Below are 23330 nucleotides of genomic sequence, written 5' to 3' on the forward strand. Positions count from 1 at the left end.
GCACCGAACCGGACAACACCAAGAAAGGAGGGTGGGTGTCCATATTCATCAAGGACACCCTCACCTCGAGGTTGGTGGCAATACACGATGCATCGGAGACCATCCAGGTGCCAGTAACCGTAGGCAAGACTGCTCTGCAGTTTGTAGCATGTTACATGCCACCCTCTCAAACTCAGGTACCTCACACAGCTGTCCTGAAAACACTGGAGGGGATATATGTATCTCCAAACACCATCCTACTGGGTGATTCCAACTATCCAAATATAGACTGGGATCACTAATCAAGCCATAACACTCTAACACAAAGGTTCCAAGAGTTCATGCACTCAAATGCCATGGAACAACTGGTCACCATCCCCACAAGTGGAGACAACATACTAGAACTCATCATCACGAACATGGGGTCACACTGTTCAACACCAGAAGTATACACTTCATTGGTGAGATCAGATCATGGACTAATCTCAGTGGGAGTCCACATCCCACCCACACCCCAGATAGAAAAACAAACAGTGAAGACCTTCTCAGATGCTGACTTCACATTTCTACGGACTGGTGTGGTCTCTTTCAAGGCCCCCAAGCCAGCGGACACCATTACCCAAGCCGCTGTAGCACATACAAATGCCTTCTACCAGCACCTCCAGGACTGCATGGATCAGGCAATCCCAAACAAGACAAAGACTCTTTGTACCACAGGCAAGCATCCAGTCTGGTGGACCCTAGCCATAAACAAGCTCTACAACAGAAGGAAGGAGCTACTACAAGATAGAGTGAAATCCGCAGAAGGGAAGACACCCCTGCTCATTATGAGTAAAACACTGGGTTCCCCCATACAATCATCCAAGGCGAGTTTTGAGAGTAAACCCACTCAGGACTCAAGGGACAATCATGAGGCCTTTTTTACTTATGTTTGAAACCTAGGAGGGAACCCCCAGATATGCTCGGAATTAGTTCGGAATGATGTAAATATCACTGAACCTACAGACATTCCCAACATACTGGCTGACAGGTTCAGTGCAGATTTCCCCCCTCCCCCCAACTGGAGGGGTATCTACACCAGAGGATTGTAGCCCCCCAAACATCTCCAATGCTGGGGTGAGAACTGCTCTATCCAAGGCGGAAAACACTTTATCCATGGGACCAGATGGTGTCCCCAGTTGTGTGCTCCATGAACTCAATGAGGAATTACACCCGCAGTTGGGGCAGCTGTTTAATCTTAGCCTCACCTCAGGATATGTGCCCAAGGAGTGGCATACAGCAATGGTGGACCCACTTCACAAAGGAGGTGCCTCCACCAACCCCGGAAACTACCATCCCATCAGCTTGACAGGTCTGTTTTGCTAAGCTATGGAGAGGATCATAATGGGAATAATACATGAAGACATAGGGGACTTGCAGATGTTGGATCCAATCCAGTTTGGCTTTGTCAAGGGCAGATCATGCCTTTTAAACTTGGTTGACTTTTTCAAGACAGTCACCCAGGCCATTGACGTGGGCAAGGCAGTCCACACAGCCTACCTTGACCTGGCAAAGGCTTTCGACACAATACCCCACTCAGGTATCATTGAAAACATCACCAGCTTAATTGTGAACCCATACATCACAGCATGGGTTGCAAACTGGCTAAGTGACAGAACACACAGGGTCAAAGTTGCTGGTGCCATGTCACACTCCAGAGCTGTCACAAGTGGTGTCCCACAGGGCTCAGTCCTGGGCCCACATTTGTTCAGCATCTACTTTTCAGAAGTACGAGCAAACACAGGAGGATTATAGCTGACAAAGTTTGAAGATGACTGCAAACTGCGAACCATAGTTGGAAACCCATCTGACACAGACATCCTTCAGAAGGGTCTCATAGACACAGATAACTGGTGCCAGAGCCATGGCCTTACGTTAAACGCTAAACAATGCATAGTCATACCCTTCGGGAACAACAGGGTTACCCCTAGTTCCCATCTAGGTGGCAATCCTCTAAGCACAGAAGAGGTTATCAGGGTCCTGGGCACCCAGGTTGACAGTAATATTTCGTTTGACACTCACGTTGCCAGAGTAGGCCTGGGGCAGTTCCTGCTATTAGGACAGAAGTGTGACCTGGTAGTGTCAGAGTGCTGATGTGGGCTTTGACCCTGTTTTCTATTACAGCACTGGTATCTACATTCTCTATACTGTGTGCGTTTACACTGCATTTATACTTCTGGCATTGGGTAGCATTACATCTAGGTTACTATCGCTTGTGGTACCTATGAGGTAGGATTGTGTTTTTTGTGGTTTATGATTGGTGAGGGTGGATGTTAGTCAGGTCCTCAGGTGTGCATATGGTACATGGCATTACATTACTTAACACATGGCATTCATGCCTCAGGTGGTGCTGCAGGGCTGCCTCTGTCGGATGCACATACTACACTCCCTGTACATGTTTGGAAGCAGGTTGTGTCATGTTAGGCATCCCTGTTACTATATGAGCGGGTATCAGTCCCAGTGTTCCTACTGACCAAGTGTATGTGCTATGCGTTGCCTCTTTGCCAAGGCCAGGGCATACTGGGCACGCCTCCTTCTACCTACTGGGACAAGGTCAGGTTGTTCCTCCTCCGAGTCACCCTCTGCCTGTGGTGGCCTTGGCAATGGTGGGGGGATGTTAGGCCCAGCCCTGTGCTGGTCCTGCTGCAGCTGTTTCCGCAGGATCATATTATGTAGCATAGCACATATCATGACCATTTGGGTACATGTAGTTGGTGTGTACTGCAAGACTCCACCAGATGTGTCCAGACACCGGAACCGTGACTTGAGCAGCCCAAACACACGCTCTATGACATTACGTGTTTGTGCGTGTGCCTCATTATGGCATTCCTGTTCAGGTGTGTGTGCATTTCTGATGGGTGTCATCAGCCACGGCTCAAGTGCATAACCTGCATCCCCCACTAGGTGTCCGTGTGGGAAGTCCCCACTGGCAAATGATTGGTACAGCTGCGTCAGATGCCAGATGTGGGAATCGTGGTAGCTCCCAGGGCAGCCAGCCCACACATTCATTATTATGCCCTGGGCATCACACACAACCTGGCAGTTGGAGGGGTATCCCTTGCGGTTAATGTAGACTCTACCCCGCTCACCAACTGGTGCTTTGATGCATACGTGCGTGCAGTCTATTGCACCCAGCACCTCGGGGTATCCCGCTATTTGCTGAAAGAGACGCATATTGCTGGCCACAATCTCACGGTCATTAGGGACATATATATGATCACCGACATGTGCTGACATGGCATCCAGGAACTGGTGCAGTACCCTGGAGGCTGATGCCTGTGATATCCCCATCATATCACCAGTTGGTCTCTGGAAGGTACCTGTTGCTAGTATTCTTAGGCCAACACATACCTTGGTTTCCACTGGGATGGGTTCCCCTCTGTTGGCTGTGTGTGTGAGATGTGGCCTGCACAGCTCAACAATCTGCTGCAGAAGGTCTCTGTCCACTCTGTAGCGCTCTACTATCTCCAGCTCATGTAACCCATGGTAGGTGACCCTGGGCCTGTATACTCTTCTCCTTCTCCTCACTCTGGGTTGTCTGTCAGCATCTGCATTGACACCACCCTCAGCAATTCGCCTTTGCCTGATTATAACAGCTATGGCAGCCCCTAGCATTTCTGCTCTGAGTTCAGCTTTTTCAGTTTTCAATTCTGATAGCTTACTTTCTTGCAGTATCTCTTGTGAGAAACACCCTGCACTGCTCTTTGCAGTGTTTTAAGTGCTGGGTTGGGCTTCTAGTCTGCCTGCATAATTGCCTGCTTCCAATTGTTTCCAACAATTAACTGCAGCAGTATACTCTGGCAATTTCCGTGTAATTTAGTTGTTTCCTGTTTCCTCTCTGTTTCCTGAGGGGGAGCAAAGTGCACACCAGCTTAAACATGCTCACAGTCACTTAAACGCACGCACACATCTCTACACAGTGTTACACGCGAGCACACATCCTTACACGGTGTGAACTAGGCTGATTCATGTTAAAACACACGCACACTGCCTTAAACATGTGCATGCCCGCGCAAACCGTTGTACACGGTTTGCAACATGCTCCCACATGTTGAACCTGCCTTACACGCGCGCACACGCACGCATGCACGTATATCAAGAAACTTTCAGTGTAGGGATAGCGTAAACATTCAATTTCTTGACTTTCCTAGTGTTCTGTTGGGACACACCTCCCTCCCTGAAGTCTGTCTGTCATCTTTCACCTTACATTGCCCTCCAATCTGGTACATTTGTATCTATCCTTCCCCCCCCCCATGATGTCACCTACCTCTTACTCTGTTCCTCCCCCTCCCCCACTCAGAAAGTGCTCATTACCTATGTGGCAGTGTGATTCAGTATTGTAACCCTCATTTACATAGGATTGCCTAGTAATGACTAGTTACATGTCTTACACGGAGCTTCCCCCCCTTGACAACCACTAAACAGAGGCCATATTGTTTTTGGTCTGCAAGTCCCTCCATTGACATTACATGTAATACATAAATCCCACACTTGTGGGCTTATAAGCTTCGGTTTTTAGTTTTAGGTAGCGCACCCGTTTGCTGGTGTGCTGCAGTTAAACCTCAAAACCCCGTGAAAAAAAAAAAAGTTATATTACATATTTTGCAACACTTTTTCATGCCAATGGCCACATATTTGGCCATTGGCATGCTTAATAAAACAAATGCACCCTTTACTTGCAGCTGACATAGCTCCGTTTTTAATTTTGCAGAAATGTACTCAGTTGTCAGCTGAGTACATTTCTGCAGCTAACACGTCCGTTACACGGACTGGTTTCTGCTTCGTGGATCGCTCAGATACCTCATTTGCATATCTTTGAGCTGCAAATGAGGTATTGAGCATTTCCACGCCCAGTCCGTGTAAGAGACGTGTTAGCTGTCTCTTACATGGAGATTTGGGCTGTTCCTGAATCGGGAGGCTTACACGGAGGCTTACACTACTCTTGAATTCTGTGTAAGCCTTCCTGAATCCGGCCCAATATGACTGTTGGCAGGAAATTTAGATATAAACATGCATTAGCTTAGCATTTTGAGAAATAAACTTTATTTAATACTTCAAGGTTTCAAGTTGTACAGGTGGTCGCTAACAATAAAGTAGTTTCAGACAACAGAAGTAGTTTATTACTAACTAAAACCAAATGCAAGCTATACTGTGATCATTCTAAAGGGTAGGTCTCAACAATAATATAAACACAAAATGCACTTTAAATCTGAAACACTTAAAGAACTTTTAGCACTGTTCTGATTGTGTTTTATATAACTATGAATGGTCACTTCATCAGAACAGCATTCTGAATGCTTTTAATTCACCGATTTTTGCTTTTAATTGTGCTATTATATGCATGCTACCATTTTTTTCCCTTCAGGTCAAAACATATTTTCAAAAGCCTGATTACATATTTATTTACAGAACTTTCCATTCTATATATCTCTCATTTATTGCTTGGTATATTAAGTCTTCTAGAGTTAACAATTTTAGTTGATTTCATAACATATCATCCTCTACAAAGCTCATTGCCTGTTTCCTCATCAAGTGTTTGCAATCCTGACTGACCTTCAGATAAAATACCATTATAGAAAAACAATAACACAGTTACTTCCTTTGTCTACCTAACTGAAGCCACATTATTGTTACACTCAGTCCTTGGCAAAAATTGACCAGATTCCTACAAGAAATTATTAATATTTTAAAGGATTTCAACGTTGACTAGAAAGTCGATACTACCAAGCCCCTTGACAATAAACTGATAAACTCCAGATTGCATCAACTACTGGAAGACTTAGCCAAGTCTAATTTTTTTTATAAAGAAATTATTATTATTATTTTGTCAATTTGCAAAAAAGTGAATAAAAGTAACTGGTTTACCAGGCAACAGAAATAGAAATATTTATGCTAGTTAAGTAAGAATAAAAAGGGTCTATATTAGAACATCGAAGTTTCACAGCTTCGAATGTTCTAATATTGACCCCTATTCAGCGAATGCTGAAAATAGTGAAGCTGCGGAACACCGAATTTCTTCCTAGGGAAGGAATTCAGTTGGCCGTTCCTTTGGCTTCGCTATGTTCAGCACTGTGGTGGAAAGTTACAGGTCAGGATCAGGAAAGTGTGCGATTGTGTGGACGTGAGGGTTAGGGCGCAGGGTAGGTGAGTGTGCGATTATGTGGACGTGAGGGTTAGGGTGGGGTAGGTGAGTTAGGGTTAGGGCGCAGGTGTAAAATACTCAAGACAAAGGCACAAATCTATACCTTTGGGTGAAGCTCAAGAAATCAGGAAAGACTGGGTTTTCGGATGCAGATCTTTAAGGAGAACAACAATAATCATGCAGAATATTATATTCATAAAGTAGTAGAAAGTTTTCTAAGAACTAAGGTAACACGGGAATGGAGAAAGGAGATTCTGACATTAGGGATGAATGCAATTAGGGATACATACAATAGGCAAGAGTAGCTGGAAGTTTTGCAGAAAACCAGCAAAAGAACCAAGGTATTGGGAACAGATAATTAGAGAGGGAAAGTTAACAGAATGGAAAGATGCCAAGAATTTATTTGAATTGCAGGAAAGAGATGCCTTCCCTATCAAGGACTGATATCAGACTATAAGCAAACAGAAATAAGTAGGGGATCCTAAATGAAAGACCAGCACTGGTAGAGTTTTTAGTAGAATATACAACAGAAGCTGCTGTTAAAAAAAGGAATAATTAGTAGAGCTTACAAAATATTGCATAACTATAAGAATAAATCAGAGAAGGTTAGAAAGGATTGGGAAGAGAGACCGGATAAGCAATTCACAAAGAAACAATGGGGGATATATGTATGTTTCTCAAATGTGCAACAAACTCTAGAAGATTTAGAATTTTTGCTTGGAAGTGTTTACTTAGGTATTTCTACAACTCAAGTAGAATCCAGAGAATTTCTTCTCAGGTAGACAGCAAATGTTGGAGGTGTGATGGGGAAGAAAGAGGTAACTGGGAACATATTTTCTTGGAATATAATGAGTTGGCAGAGTTTAAAGATTCCCTGCAGACTACTCTATCAGAGATAATAGATGAGCAAATTGGTGTATCTAGGAAAATGATTTTTCTGAGCTATGACCCAGAATCAGAATTGCCTAGACATAGTAAAGCCTTGCCGAGTGTAATATTGGTGGCTGCCAAAAAAGCAATTACTAGAAAATGGAAATTAAGGTCTAAACCAACCATACTAGAAGTAGTGAATATAGTAACAGAAATAACTGAATTGGGATCTTTAGAAAAGGGTAGAAGCAAATTACATAAAAACAATGGGAACTGTGGGAACAGTACATACAGGGGAGGAATGAGATTTAAAAGAAGGCAGGATATGAATGAGCTATGTAATATTTGAATGATTATGTAGGTTATAAGTGATGCATAATGTTTGTAACTAAAATTATGTCAATACGGTTTGGGATGTACAATGCTTGCAACTAAGATTATGTCAATATAGTTTGTTTTCATATATATAAATGTATGACTGCATATATCATAAGTGATGATTTAATAAAGATTTTTTAAAACAAGAAAGAACCCCTATTAAATTATTGCTTTATCAATATTGATTGGTTAAAAACAGGAATTTGCAGCAGGTTAATTTCACAAAGCAAACATTGAAAAGTTTCTGATAAACATACCAAAACAGTCTAAGCTCGAAACTGTTTTAATGATGTTACAGAAATGAAAATATAATAACTAGATAATTACACCATATTAACAGTAGAAATTTGCTCCATATTTTACATCTAGCTGGAGACCTTATAAGTCACACTTTTAAAATCCACAGCCATATGTAAAAGTTTGATGATTTCTGCTTCCCCTTTTGCTAATCATCCTGCAGTGCTAACATACATCATGCTTGCTGGGCCTGAGAGACCCGTGATATTACTACTGAAGAACATATTTAACATCTGTTCTGCCCAAGTTTCTCTCTCTCTCTCTCTCTCAATGATCCTTTTTAAGTTTGTTACCTACCAGTTAATTCTTCCCCACTATCAGGGTATCTCTCCATCCACTGTAAATACATAAGTATTGAACCAATGTTTGAAATAACAGGAGCCAAAAAAAAGATGTATTAAAGGGCTGATATCTAGATAAAGGGGCAAAGTTCGCAGTTAAGTTCTACAAAGGGGAACATGATCAGATATTACTACTGGGAAGAGTCCTTAGACTGCACCACATAACAGGATTCACTGGGCCAAGGTTAAAATATACCAACATTAATTACATTGGCCCATATTAAAGCTGCATGAACCATCAGATGCATAGAGGGGAAGAGACTTACTGCTCCAGTTTAAAGACTGATCGATACCTTAGTAACACAAAATTGTGAAAATCAATCTTGTGTGGTACTGCCAGACAGAAGGCTAATTAGAAAATATGTGAGCAATGTGCACCTCTGACTGTGAAACACAGGTTGGACAAATGAAACTGCTATGCAGAACTAGGACTTCTATTTCTCACTGGAGGAATTCTGACTAATAAACACATCAAAACAAAAATGAAAGAGAACTTAAGAGCATGTCTGATGGCACAGCACTATAAAGGAATATTAGCTCCTAGCTTAGCCTGCAGTTATGTATTAGTATTAAAAAATAGACTTCTGTATGAAGTGTTTTAAATACATAGGTTAGCAGAAATGCATCATTAAATTGTATCGACATTGCAAGCCACAGCCAAGAAAAATGATTATGCAAACACGGTTAGGGTTGACTTGAAACTTTTATTTCATTTCACTATAATCACTATTTGAACATTTGCAACTATTCCAGAAAAAAAATTGGGTTTAGATGGAAAAAGCATCAGAAAAAGAAATGTCTTTGCAATCAGAAAAACGGCAAAAAGGAAAAGACTATATTCTTGAAATATATATATATATAAATCATGAAGTACAATGGATTAGCAAGGAGGAAATAAGGATAGCTATGAAGAGAATGAAGAATGGAAAGGCTGTTGGCCCAGATGACATACCTGTGGAAGCATGGAGGTGTTTAGGTGAAATGGCAGTGGAGTTTTTAACCAGATTGTTTAATGAAACTTGGAAAGTGAGAGGATGCCTGAGGAATGGAGAAAAAGCGTTTTGGTACTGATTTTTAAGAATAAGGGTGATGTGCAGAGCTCTAGTAACTACAGAGGGATTAAACTGAAGAGTCATAGCATGAAGTTATGGGAAAGAGTAGTGGAAGCAAGGTTAAGAAGGGAGGTGATGAATAGTGATCAGCAGTATGGTTTCATGCCAGGAAAGAGCACTACAGGTGCAATGTTTGCTCTGATAGTGTTGATGGAGAAGTACAGAGGTCTGAAGGAGTTGCATTGTGTCTTTGTGGATTTAGAGAAAGCATATGACAGGGTACCTAGAGAAGAGTTGTGGTATTGTATGAGGAAGTCGGGAGTGTCAGAGAAGTATGTAAGGGTGGTACAGGATATGTACGAGGGTAGTGTGACAGCAGTGAGGTCTGTGGTGGGAGTGACGGATGCGTTTAAGGTGGAGGTGGGGTTACATCAAGGATCAGCTCTGAGCCCTTCCTTATTTGCAATGGTGATGGACAGGTTGACAGACGAGATCAGACAGGAGTCCCCATGGACTATGATGTTTGCAGATGACATTGTGATCTGTAGTGAGAGTAGGGAACAGGTGGAGGAGACCCTGGAGAGATGGAGATATGCTCTAGAGAGAAGAGGAATGAAGGTCAGCAGGACTAAGACAGAATATATGTGTATGTGAATGAGAGGGAGGACAGAGGAATGGTGAGGATGCAAGGAGTAGAGGTGGCGAAGGTGGATGAGTTTAAATACTTGGGGTCAATAGTTCAGAGTAATGGTGAGTGTGGAAGAGAGGTGAAGAAGAGAGTACAGGCAGGATGGAGTGGGTGGAGAAGAGTGTCAGGAGTGATTTGTGACAGACGGGTACCTGTAAGAGTGAAAGGGAAGGTCTACAAGAGGGTAGTGAGACCAGCTATGTTATATGGGTTGGAGACCGTGGCATTGACAAAAAGGCAGGAGTTTGAGCTGGAAGTGGCAGAATTAAAGATGTTAAGATTTGCACTGGGTGTGACGAGGGTGGACAGGATTAGGAATAAGTATATTAGAGGGTCAGCCCAGGTTGGAAGGTTTGGAGACAAAGTCAGAGAGGCACGATTACATTGGTTTGGATATGTGCTGAGGAGGGATGCTGAGTATATTGGGAAAAGATGCGAAGGATGAAGCTACCAGGTAACAGGAAAAGAGGAAGGCCTATGATAAGGTTTATGGATGTGGTGAGAGAGGACATGCAGGTGGTTGGTGTGACAGAGCAAGATGCAAAGGACAGGAAGAAATGGAAACAGGTAATCTGCTGTGGCGACTCCTAATGGGAACAGCCGAAAGAAGAATGTCTGCAGAGAACTTCAGTTTACAGTTTGATAAATAAGGTTTGACTTATTCTTAGTGATTTTAAGGGACTTTTAGTCTGCATTTGTAACTTGACATTCTATTTCTTCTCCAACTTTACTAGCCATGGTGGTGAAAAGACAATTAAAGTTTATGAAACCTATAAAATATCAGAAAAAAGGGAGAAAATGAAAAAAAAGTTACAGCAAACTGAAGTAAAATACAGTTGCAAGGATTTCAATAAAAGCAGTAATTGAACTATAGTGGAAATAACCAAAAAAATCAAGAGGAGAGTCAGTGCTAGGAAAAGTATAACCTTACAGTTCATCCTCCAACTTGATGGGAATAATTTTACTATGGAGACTGGGTCCACAACAACGTTCCCTAGAGATATATACACAAGTTGATACCCCTCTCCTTTTGATCCTTCAGGTATCTGAAGCCTCTTTGCACTAAGGTACACTGCTGCATCTTCAAGCCAGCAAAGACCACAAACTAAACAATTATCTTTTACCAGCTTCCTGTCTACTCATCTACTAAAGTGTTCAAAGCACCCTCAGTAATATCCCCCTTTCCCTGCAAAACAAATCTATGCAGTCACAAAAGCAATGAAGGATACTAGGACCCCCTACTCCTTAATAAGGAGAAAAAAATCAATACATCTTTCTCAGGAACAGCCCTGGAAATGAAGGAAAGCTAGTATATCTATGGGTCCCAAATGTGCACAGCATAACAAAAGTATGCAGAACTGTAGTTAAACCTGTCAAGCCCCTTCTTCAGTTATTTGAACATATAATTTAGCCAAATAAATTGTGGTTCAAAATCAACTGAAAGGATAAAAGCACCTTCGTCGCATCCAGGCATTCCAAGGTAAAAGCACCACAATCATACACTCAATTACCCTCAAACAGCAGAAATATTTAACTTGTCTGTGGAAATTTCCTTACTTCCACTGAAATACATCAAAATCAGACCTATTGTAGACTTTAAAGGAATCTCCTAGTATTATCAATTATGCTCTTATTCTTTGGCAAAGTATTATTAAATAAGCCATTTCCTAACATTTTACTTGGTCTAAGACACTACAGCTATATAGTGCTCTGACAGCAGTACTGCACAGCCTGTGCTACACCTCCACAGCCTGTCGTCAGACAGCAGTAATTTACTGCCTGTGCTACATCACAGCCAGTCAGACAGTGATACTTCACTACCTGTGCCACACCATCACAGCCTGTCAGACAGCAGTACTACACTGCCTGCGCTACACCTCCACAGCCTGTCATCAGACAGCAGTACTGCAGTGCTTGTGCTACATCATCACAGCCAGTCATCAGACTAACAGTCATCAGGCAGTAGTACTGTTCTGACAATGTTATGCCTCAAATATCATGTGGTACACCTTCACAATCAGTCATCAGACAGTAGTACTGTACAGCCTGTGGTACACCTACACAGAAGGGCATCAGGCAGTAGTATTGTACAGCCTGAGGTATACTAGTATTGTACAGTCAGTGGTACACCTACAAAGATGGTCATCAGACAACAATACTGTACTGCCTGTTGTATACCTACACAGATGGTCATCAGACAGTAGCACTGTGCTGCCACAGTCAGACTACAGTACTGCACTGCAGTACACCTTCACAATAGGTCAGTCAGACAGAAGTACTGTACAGTTTGTAGTATACCTCCACAAATGATCATCAGATATCAGTACTGCACTGTCTGTATTAACTTCCACAGCTGGTTATGAGGCAGCAATACTGTAGCAGAGGCAGGACAACCACCCTTAAGTCCACGGAAGATAAGAATGGTTTATGGGATTCCAAGTCTTCAAAAGGATAGTCCTTCCTCATGAAAGGTTCACAGACTTCAAGGAAAACCAAAGCATGCTCATACACAAAACAGAAAAGCAGCTACACGCAATGCAGATACTAAATAAAATCTCACGATTTTCACTCCACTACTATCCAAAGATAATCATCTCCATGTGTGTACTTACACTGTAAGAGATCCCCAACTTGTCCAACGTCAGAAAACTAGCAAATGAGTAGGAAACAAGAATAAAAACTAGCTGTCTGACTACATCAGACAAATATTTATTCTAGATTCAACATAATAATGAAATTCCGTACTGATTTTAGTACCTGCACTCATTATGTAATCTCGATATACTGGCAGCCGGAAAAGTCCTGCTAACGTAGCCAAGCATGGTCGAATTCCTGGAAAATAGGTGGTGAAATCAGTTGCTTCAGTACTAAAACAGGAGAAAGCACCAGCACAAATTATCCCATGTGGATGATAACCAAAAACATAGTTTCTCTCAGGACTCAGATCTACTGTTTTCACCATCTGAAAAAAAAAAAAAAAAGAATGAAATATCCATCAAGTGAAAAAAAAAAAAAAATCAATATATAGACCAAATACCCTATTCCACATTTTCTGTGATTTTTTTTTTTGCTTTTTTGCCATCACCCTAAAACATCTTGCCAGACAGGAGAGAAGCATAGAAATGAAAGGAAATTCTAGCTCTTATTTGGGAGTCAAAACTCAGGATCTTCAACATACCATACTGGGGTCACTGCCACTGAACCAACAGCCTCTGGACAGATAAATGTTGAGTTTACCCTTAAGATCCTTATTTTATCTAGGACAGACCCTTCTTATCACCTCTCTCTCTCTTCTCTTGATATCCAAGCCCTCTGTGCAGCCCTCATGAGTTGAAATAACATCCTCTATCTCTTTTATCTTCTAAGGGGAACAAGCTATCAAACCCGGAATCATAGCTCATCGAATAAAAAAGGGTCCAGAGTGGCAATTCACCAAATTCAGCAGTTATACATAAAAAAAACTTTCAAGTAAAAGTAAATTCCACTCCCTTCCCCCTCAGTCCACCAGACTTCACCCAACAGATTCTCTACCTTTGTCTGACTGACCCATTCATTCTTCCTCCTGAGAACAGGAACTTGACTCGGACTCAGTAGACTCAATCCTAGGAGGGTACACAGGGACCTTTCTTGAGCATGGAGAGAGACAGTCCTGCAACCCATTTTTTTACTACTCGAGAGCCTCACTGGGACCTCCCAATTTATGACCAAGGCTGGGTCCATCCCTTACACATTCACTTGCTGAGACGGGTTCTTCAGCCCCTAAGATGCTTTATAAACTTCTGTGAAGAAACTGAAAACACTTTCATCTGTGTTAGTATGTCTGGCAGGAGATTTGTTCATATTCTCAGATTAATTTGTACTGTATGCCAGCATGCCTAATTGTGAAAATGTAAATAAGTTTTAAAATGTTGTGTAAACAGAATGTTTAAAGAATCTGTCACTGCTTTGATACATTCCTAACTGCGCATGTTTGAGACGGACAAGCTGGAGAATCAGCTGAACAGTGAGAGATGTCATTAAATAATCTCTTAGTAACCAGGAACATTCTAAACAGCTGACTGACAGAAAAATATAGTTTTTAAACATTTTAAACAGCTGACTGTTATATTTTGAAATAAGACAGTTGAGACTGCAGTTTGTCAAGTACTGAGCAGTCAGTGGACACCAAGAAAAGAGCAAGGAGAACGCTCCAAGAAAACTGTAAGCTTGCCTTTGCCTTGCAATTACATTTTAAGAGTAGATCAGGGACAGTATTCTTTAGTTAGACCAGGAAAGCTTAGTTTATTTAAGACAGAGTTTCTTGAATAATGGACGCCTATCCTGCAGTTGTGACTGAATTTTAGTGTTTGATATTTACTAATTTACAATCTTGTAATCATTTTACTTATTAATAAATGTTTTTCATTACTTTACATTGGGGCTGGATACAGTTTTAGAAGGGCATGATGGCAGTGTTAGTGTATTATTTTGGGAAAGAGACACAGCTGGAAATCAGTGTCAGGTTTTCCCAGACGTGTTTGGATGTGTGAGATTTAAATTTATTTGAGTGTGAATGTATCAAAGGTTTTAAACTGGGACATTTTTCTCCGAGGTGTGCAATAAGAAAATACATTTGATTGGATAGAGGTATACAGTCCAATCCCAGGAAAGTACAGCGTGTTCATTCTGTGCTCTTAGGGGAACATTGGGAAATATTACATCTGTTTAAGTGACAGTCTCATACTGGAGTCAGTAGTGAGGACTGAAGCTGGGCTGTCACAGTGGTGCAGCGGTTAGCGTTGTTGCCTCACAGCAAGAGGTTCTCCGGTTTGATCCTCGCTTGCGGTGCCTTCTATGCGGAGTCTGCATGTCCTCCCTGTGGTTGCATGGATTTCCTCTGGGTGCTCCGGTTTCTTCCCACATCCCAAAGACATGTTGTATGTGAATTGGACACTCTAAATTGGCCTGAGGCATGAGTGCGTGTGTGTGTGCCTTCCATGGAAGGTTGGGCACGTGGCTGGCAACTCAACACTGTAAAACTCTACTGCCAATCATGAGCAGACAGGTGAACCTAACCGAGAATAGTCAAAAGAAGTGAGGATTGAAGCTCATTTGTTACTGACTACTGACCCAGGATAGTAAGGGATGCCATTTAATTGCTGGCAGTCCAGTGAGGTATTGGACAGATGTCACATTAATTAATGGCAGTGGTGGAATTTTTAATTGGATTTCAGTAGCTTGTGGGTAGTTGTCATTAAGGTGTGCATTCTTGACAGCTACAAGGTAAACATTCAGAATTTCAATCCACCACAGTTTTATTTATTTTTTAGTTAGACAGTCAGGGATAATGGACAAAGATGTCAGCAGAAGATTTTAGCAAGCTGACAAAGATCCAGTTGGCTAAGGATTATGAAGCCAGACGGCTTGGTTTATTCCAACCTGATCAAGGAAACAATGATTTCAGCCTTGGTTGCAGCCACAGCTCAGACCAGACGGTCAGAGGATATCCAGTTTGGTTGAACAACAGAAAAACAGCAGAAGCGGAACCACAGCAACACTGTTTTTATTGTAGATAGAGTAAGAGCTTTCGTCGGTGTACTCCACCAACTTCATCAGACAAATGACATAACATGTGGTTGCAGTTTAAATACTTTCAAACAGCCAAATCAATTACACAATTAAAACCATTTTTAAAAAAATTAAAGAGATATTCCCAAAAAACATTGCAACAAAGAATGCCAAAGTGGGAATAAAAACTGCATTACTAGTGCTGTAACATAGTTAAATATAAATGAGTTCTTTACATTAGCAGAACATTGCAACATCTTTATCATAAATAGGAACAGAAAAATATATGGTTAAACCAAACCAACCAAAACGACAACAGTATTACGTAGTCAAAGTTTTTGTCCCTTCCCTGTATACCTATTTGTATCCTAAAATTCGTCATCCAATAACTTTAATGCGAACCAACACCAAACCCATAAATTTGGTGTTAATCCACTATGCTTATGTTTAAAATGAAATAAGTTGAAAGTTTATAGGAGATGTTAAAGCCCAAACCCAGTAATTAAAAAGACTTGCACCATATATTGTGGTTCTAATTCTCCACCAACAAATACTAAAAAAATACAAAGTGTATAATGTGAGTTGTGCTAAACGTATGAAGTTGTATTAATAATGTTATTAAATTAAACAAGCAATAGTTAGAATAGCCTTATCTGTTCAGAGCCTTAAGTTTGAGAAGGCATTTAATAGAAATGTAATCATGAAGCCCTGGGGGCACATGGGCCGAGGTACATACCTGCCATCTCAACTCACATTCCTTCAGTCTGAGTTCCGAAGGCCCACCCCTAATATTGTGTTCTACCTGTTGTAGTACCACAAACTGAAATTGATGGCTGGGGTGTTCTATGATGTGTCTCGTCAAGGCATTGGTAGTGTTGTTCTTCCCAGTACAGTAGGTATGTTTGTATACCCTTGGTTTGATTTTTCTCTCTGTTTTCCCAATATAATATGCATTATAGGAGACACAAGTTGCTGCATAGACCACACCTTGGGATTCACAATTAAACCTACCCCTTATATGATATTCTTTGTCCCTTAGTCTAACCTTATTTGTGGTTCTAATGAATCTGCATTGTGGGCATCTACCGCATTTCGCCATACCCGTACCTCTTTTATTTACCTTATTTCTCTCCACTAGAGTTTTCAGGTTAGGGCCCCTTTGAAAGGCCATGAGAGGTACTTGTCCCAGTTTGATAAGACTGGCATCCTCATTGATAAGGGACCAGTTTTTGTTAAGTATATCCCTAACATGTGTGGCATCTAAGGAAAATGTTGTGATGAACCTGCTAGTTGTGTTATCATTAGCGAGATCCCTAAATCACTACATCATTAACTGCCCATTCAGTGTGCTCCTGCTCATACCCTTTATAAACAATCGGGCGGAAGTGACCTACAACTCTTTTCCTGTCAACTTCCTCAAAGATATTATTGAGGAAACCCAATGGGTAACCTCTTCAAAAACACAGACTGAAGTAGTGTAAATTAAAACATTCACTACATTTTTGGATTTTACTCATCAGATAGGACGTAAGGATATCAACTACTTGGATGTGCTTCTAAGTAAGGATAGTTTGAACCAAAGATATAGAACAACTATCTACCGCAAGCCGACTTATTCTAATGCCTTTTTACATTTTACCAGCAGCCACCCATTGCATCAGAAAGAGGCAATTGTGAAAGGGCAAGCGGTTAGGGCTTCTAGAATTATCTCCTGCTATGGTGAATTTATACATGAATGTGTGCTACTGAAGTCTATGCTTTTGAAAAGAGGTTACCCATTGGGTTTCCTCAATAACATCTTTGAGGAAGTTGACAGGAAAAGAGTTGTAGGTCACTTCCGCCCGATTGTTTATAAAGGGTATGAGCAGGAGCACACTGAATGGGCAGTTAATGATGTAGTGATTTAGGGATCACGCTAATGATAACACAACTAGCAGGTTCATCACAACATTTTCCTTAGATGCCACACATATTAGGGATATACTTAACAAAAACTGGTCCCTTATCAACGAAGATACCAGTCTTACCAAACTGGGACAACTACCTCTCATGACCTTTCAAAGGGGCCCTAACCTGAAAACTCTAGTGGAGACAAATAAGGTAAATAAAAGAGGTACGGGTATGGCAAAATGCGGCAGATGCCCACAATGCAGATTCATTAGAATCACAAATAAGGTTAGTCTAAGGGACAAAGAATATCATATAAGGGGTAGGTTTAATTGTGAATCCCAAGGTGTGGTTTATGCAGCAACTTGCGTCTCCTGTAATGCATACTACATTGGGAAAACTGAGAAAAAAATCAAACCAAGGGTATACAAACATACCTACTGTATTGGGAAGAAAAACAATACCAATGCTTTGGCGAGACACATTATAGAACACCCCAACCATAAATTTCAGTTTGTGGTACTACAACAGGTAGAACACAATATTAGGGGTGGGTCTTGGGAACTCAGACTGGAGGAATGTGAGTTGAGATGCCAGGTACGTACCTCGGCCCATGTGCCCCCAGGGCTTAATGATTAAATTTCTATTAAATGCCTTCTCAAACATAAGGCTCTGAACAGATAAGGCTATTCTAACTATTGCTTGTTTAATTTAATAACATTATTAATACAACTTCATACGTTTAGCACAACTCGTATTATACACTTTGTATTTTTTAGTATTTGTTGGTGGAGAATTAGAACCATAATATATGGTGCAAGTCTTTTTTAATTACTGGGCTCTAATATCACCTATAAACTTTCAAATTATTTCAATTTAAACAGAAGCATAGTGGATTAATGCCAAATTTATGGGTTTAGTGTTGGTTCACATCAAAGCTTTTGGACAAAGAATTTTAGGATACAAATAGGTGTACAGGGAAGGGACAAAAACTTTGACTAGGTAACACTGTTGTCGTTTTGGTTGGTTTGGTTTAACCATATATTTTTCTGTTCCTATTTATGATAAAGATGTTGCAACATTCTGCTAATGTAAAGAACTCATTTATATTTAACTATGTTACAGCACTAGTAATGTAGTTTTTATTCCCACTTTGGCATTCTTTGTTGCAATGTTTTTTGGGAATATCTCTTTTAATTTAAAAAAAAAAATGATTTTAATTGTGTAATTGATATGGCTGTTTGAAAGTATTTAAACTGCAACCACGTTATGTCATTTGTCTGATGAAGTTAGTGGAGTATACTGGCGAAAGCGCTTACTCTATCTACAATAAAAACAGTGTTGCTGTGGTTCCGCTGCTGCCGTTTTTCTGTTTTTCAACTGTTTTGGTTTCACATTTTGAGGAGTTTGTTTTGATATCCAGTTTGGTGTTGGGACGGGACAGTCCACATTTTCTTCAGAGGACCTGAGAATCCATCTGGAGTAGGATAGACTGTGCCTGGAAGCCCAACGTCTGGAGCTGAAGAAAGGGAGAGAATGCGACACCTGGAGTATGAGGAAAGGGAGAAGCAGCTCCAATATGAACTGGAGGCTGAGCAGAAATGTCGTCAACATGAACTGGAAGCCAAATGACTAGAGACTGAAGAAAGACTGCACCTGGAAGCCCAACAATATGACCAAGAGACCAAACAGCTGGAGACCGAAGACAGACTGAGGCATTTAGAAGCAGAGGACAGAGAGACAGCTCTGGCATGAAGTAGTGCTTCAAACCCTTCGAGAGGGTCATAGAGGTAATGGGGAAGGGAATGACTGGAACCCAGAAGCTGAAAAGGTTAGTAAGTTTTTTCCTGATTACAGGGCTGGGGATGACTGATAGTTTTATTCAGATTTTTGAGAGGGTATGCAGACAATATAATGTTGACCTTGAGCTCTTGGTTCAGCTCCCGACTCCCTTACTCCATGGTAAAGCTGTTCAGGCAGTAGCAAACTTAAATGATGTAGATTGTTTGAATTATGAAATAGTGAATGGTTGCTTGCTTAACTGTTTCAAACTTAACCTAAAGCTTATAGGGAAAAGTTTCATGAACACAGATGCAAGGCAGATGAAAGTATATGTGATTATACTACTGACTTAAGTACTTACTTTCACAGATAGATGAGTGGGTGTCAGGTCACCACTTTTGAGGGACTGGCAGATCTTTTGCTGAAGGAACAAGCCCTCAGTACTTTGCCTGGTGATATGAGAGTCTGGTTAGCAGACCGTGAGTGCAACTCTGCAGAGGAGTTGGGGAGAAAAGGGGATCTCTACTTGACAAGAAGAGCACCACTGCATAGGAGAGATGGTGACCAGTGCTGTACATGGACATAAGGGCACCCATGGAGGGCAGTCTAAACCACCCCAACAGAGTACACCAATAACAGGGGAAAATACTAATCCAAGTGCATGGTTAGGGATGTTTCAAGTGTAACCAGAAGGGACACATAGCAGTCAAATGTCCATCAAGGCAAGGTGAGAAACAGAAGGTAAGGGAGCCAGAAAGTGGTGATGACAAACTGCCAGTGGTAAGTTGTTTAGAAACAACTGGAGAGCCAAATTACCACCAACATTTATATCCAATCTTAGTAGATTGCAAACAAGCAACTGCTAAGAGGGACACATCTTCTGATATAACCATTGTGAGGCCTGCAGTGGTTAGAGAAGAGCAGTACCTGCTTGGGAAGTCCACTCCAGTCACGGAGTTGAGAGGGACTCCATTCCAAATACCTTTAGCTAGAGTTCATCTTGACTGGGAGGGTGGAAGAGGAAGCAAGCAAGTAGGGATGTTCAAGAACATTTCTGCAGATGCCCTGATAGGGAATGACTCTGATGATGAAGTACCTTGTGTACATGCAGTGACATGCAGTCAGGCTTGGAGAAAGGCATGTAGGTCCAGTAGTCTGGGAGAAACCAAGAAAGATCTCATGCTTGAAGCTGGGACTTGAGTGGAGGCCGTTTCAGAGAAGATGCTATCTGGTAGCGGCAAGTCTGAATGCGAGCCACAGCTGCTGGTGGGTACTGATGTTCCCTTGGACATGGTGACTGCGAGGACAGAGGTGAGTTGTGGTACCTAGAGTGACAGCGAGGCACAGCTGTTGGAAATGACTAGGCTTCCTGCAGAAGGGGAGCTGGGGAAGGTCACGAAAGTAGACGAGACAAGCTCAACTTATGGATCCTACGTTACAAAGTTGAGGGAGATGGCTAAGGAGGCACCTGAGGCTCAAGGAAGAGGGGAGCCTGTATACTGAAACAAAAGTTTGTTGTATAGAGAATGGACTTCTGGAAGTGGGTTAGAAAGTGAAGTGATACAACAGTTGGTAGTGCCAAGAACTTAATGTCTGCCACTCTTAGCCATAGTGGATGACATTCCTTTCTCAGGTCATATGGGCATAAGATGTACTATGACTTATTATGCAAGTTTTCTATTGGCTTGGTATTGGGAGGGATGTAGTAGGATACTGTAGGACTTGTAAACATTGCCCAAAAGTTGGCAAAGCAGGGGACAAGGCTAAGGCTCTGTTAACGCCTTTGTCTGTTATCGAAGAGCCGTTTCAGAGAGTGGCTTTGGTATTATGGCACCCCTGAGTACTCCAAGTTCTACAGGAAAAGAAATACATCTTGGTGGTAGTAGACTATGCTACCAGATATCCAAAGGCAGTGGTTCTGTCATCTACTGAGGCAGAGAAGGTAGCAAATGCTTTGATAGAAATCTTCAGCAGTGTAGGTTTTCCACAGGAAATACTGACTGATCATGAGTATGCTGAGGGACAGAAGGTGATGGTACATGTTCCTGTTAGATACAACAAGTTACAAGCAGCTTGGGAGGGACCCTTTGAGGTGGTGAGGAAAATCAATTATGTGAACTACATGGTAAATTTGGTAGGTAGGAGACAAGGGCACAAAATGTACCATGTGAATATGATGAAACCTTATCATGACAGGGAGTCCCTTGTATTGAGCATTCATAGTGCATGGCAGGAAGAGTCTGAAAGGGATATGATAACTGATCTTTTGGGCGAGGCTAGGATTGACACCTCTGTGGAAGAGATCACCATATCACTGCAGTTAACTCCAAATCAAGTCCAGGAGATAAAAATGGTACTGCAGGAATTTGGGGATATAGTCACAGGGAAACCTGGGTGTACTGACTTTGGTGTAGCACCATGTGGACACAGGAGTCCAAAAAAACTATTAAGCAGGTTCCTTATAGAGTACCTGAGACAGTGAAGCAGATTCTGAAAGAAGAAATAAAGGAAATGCTAGAACTGGGGGTAATTCAAGAATCTAACAGTCCTTTGGTTTCCCCAGCAGTGCTAGTGCCAAAGAAGGATGGTATGAGGTGGAGTCTAGGATTGCAAGCATATGATATGACCATACAACATCACAGTGGGGTTAATAATGGTAATGAGGATGAATTGTCCAGGAGAGGAGTGGGTTAATATTCCCAGTTAGACCAATTTTTCTCGAGCATTGGTTTTAAAGGGTCACTTGAAAGGGTTGCTAGTCATAAGGGGGAAGAAAAGTGAAGAAACTGAAAAAAATGTCATCTGCGTTAGCATGTCTGGCAGGAAGGTTGTGCATATTCGAATATATCTTCCTGTTTAAACAGAATGTTTAAAGAATCTGTCACTGCTTTCATACATTTCTAACTGCACATGTTTCAGAGGGACATTCTAAAGTACAAACTGTGCAGAATCAGCAGATCAGTGAGTGATGTCATTAGAATGTTCCTGGTTGCTAAGAGATTATTTAAACAGCTGACTGACATTTTTTTTTAAAACAGCTGACTGTTATATTTTGAAATTATTCAGTTCAGACTGCCGTTTCTCAAGTACTGAGCAGTTTGTCAGGTACTGAGCAGTCAGTGGACAGCAAGAAAAGAGAACTCACCAAGAAAACTGTAAACTTGGCCTTGTTGTTTTGTCAGAGTAGATCAGGGACAGCATTCTTTAGTTAGACCGGGAAAGCATAGTTATTAAGACAGAGTTTTTCTTGAAAAATTGACTTCTATCCTGCAGTTTGAGTTTACTTTTCTGGTAACTTGATTACTAGTGTTTGAGAGTTATTGATTTATACTCTTATTTAATGTTTTTCATTACTTTACATTGCAGCTGTTCTTCTATAAAGATTAGAGAGTGCTTCTACCTGTTTGATACTCCCCAGGTCACCTTGAAGGCCTGGCTGTTCTGGTCACAGCTATTATTTACTTTGATAATTAATTTTCACAATTGGATACCCCTTTAGAAGGGCATGAAGACCATCTGATTGGTGGCAGCATTACTGTATTGTTTTGGAAAAGAGACACAGCTGGAAATCTGTGTCAGGCATTCCCAGAACTGTCTGGATGGGTGATATTTAAATTTACTTTGAGTGTGAGTATATCAGAGGTCTTAAACTGGGACACTTTCCTCTGAAGTGTGCAAAAAGAAAATACATGTAGGTGGACAGAGGTATATAGTCCAGCCCCAGGAAAACACTGTGTGTTCCTTTTGTGCTCTTATGGGAAAATTGTGAAATATTACTTCTGTTTAAATCACAGTCTCATACTGGAGTCAGTAGTGAGGATTGAGGCTCCTTAGTTACTGACCGAGGATAGTAAGGGATTTCATTTAATTGCTGGCAGTCCAGTGTGGTATTAGCCAGATGTCACAACTTCATTAACAGATAATTAAATCAAGGGCTTGCATGAAAACTAAAGACAATAATAACAGGTATATTCCCAACATATGTACAAATTAACTATAACATCTAATAACATCTAATCTGATTAAAACTGGCATAGCTATGTAATTACAGACCTATAAATAATCATGTTTAGACTGCTCTTCAGAAACTCATTTAGCCAAAATCTTCAAACTATTTCCACCTTTCCCATAAAAATGCAAGCCAGTTTATAACATCTCAATCTCATTTTTTTTCACCTGTAATCTCAAATCTTGAGTACAGCCAGGACTTCAAATACTGTATAAGCAGCTGTCTCAGCACTTCTAGAACCATATCTGGACCTTATGGTCCATCCTTTCAGTATTTTCAATTTAAAAAACTGTGTACCTTCTCAATAAACACTATTGTT

General features: G+C 41.2%; 1 protein-coding gene across 3 annotated transcripts in view; it reads right to left on the reverse strand.

Moving 5' to 3' along the window:
- Positions 1 to 23330, reverse strand: part of MOGAT3 (monoacylglycerol O-acyltransferase 3) — a 208640-nt gene that overhangs the window by 133206 nt on the left and 52104 nt on the right. For all 3 annotated transcript variants that reach the window (XM_044077169.1, XM_044077170.1, XM_044077171.1), the window contains exon 5: positions 12544 to 12748. In XM_044077169.1, coding sequence (XP_043933104.1) covers positions 12544 to 12748 — 205 coding nt within the window. The remainder of the gene's footprint in view (positions 1 to 12543; positions 12749 to 23330) is intronic.

This window comes from Protopterus annectens, chromosome 7.part0, assembly GCF_019279795.1.
Source record: "Protopterus annectens isolate FY-2018-M chromosome 7.part0, PAN1.0, whole genome shotgun sequence".
Lineage (NCBI taxonomy): Eukaryota > Metazoa > Chordata > Ceratodontiformes > Protopteridae > Protopterus > Protopterus annectens.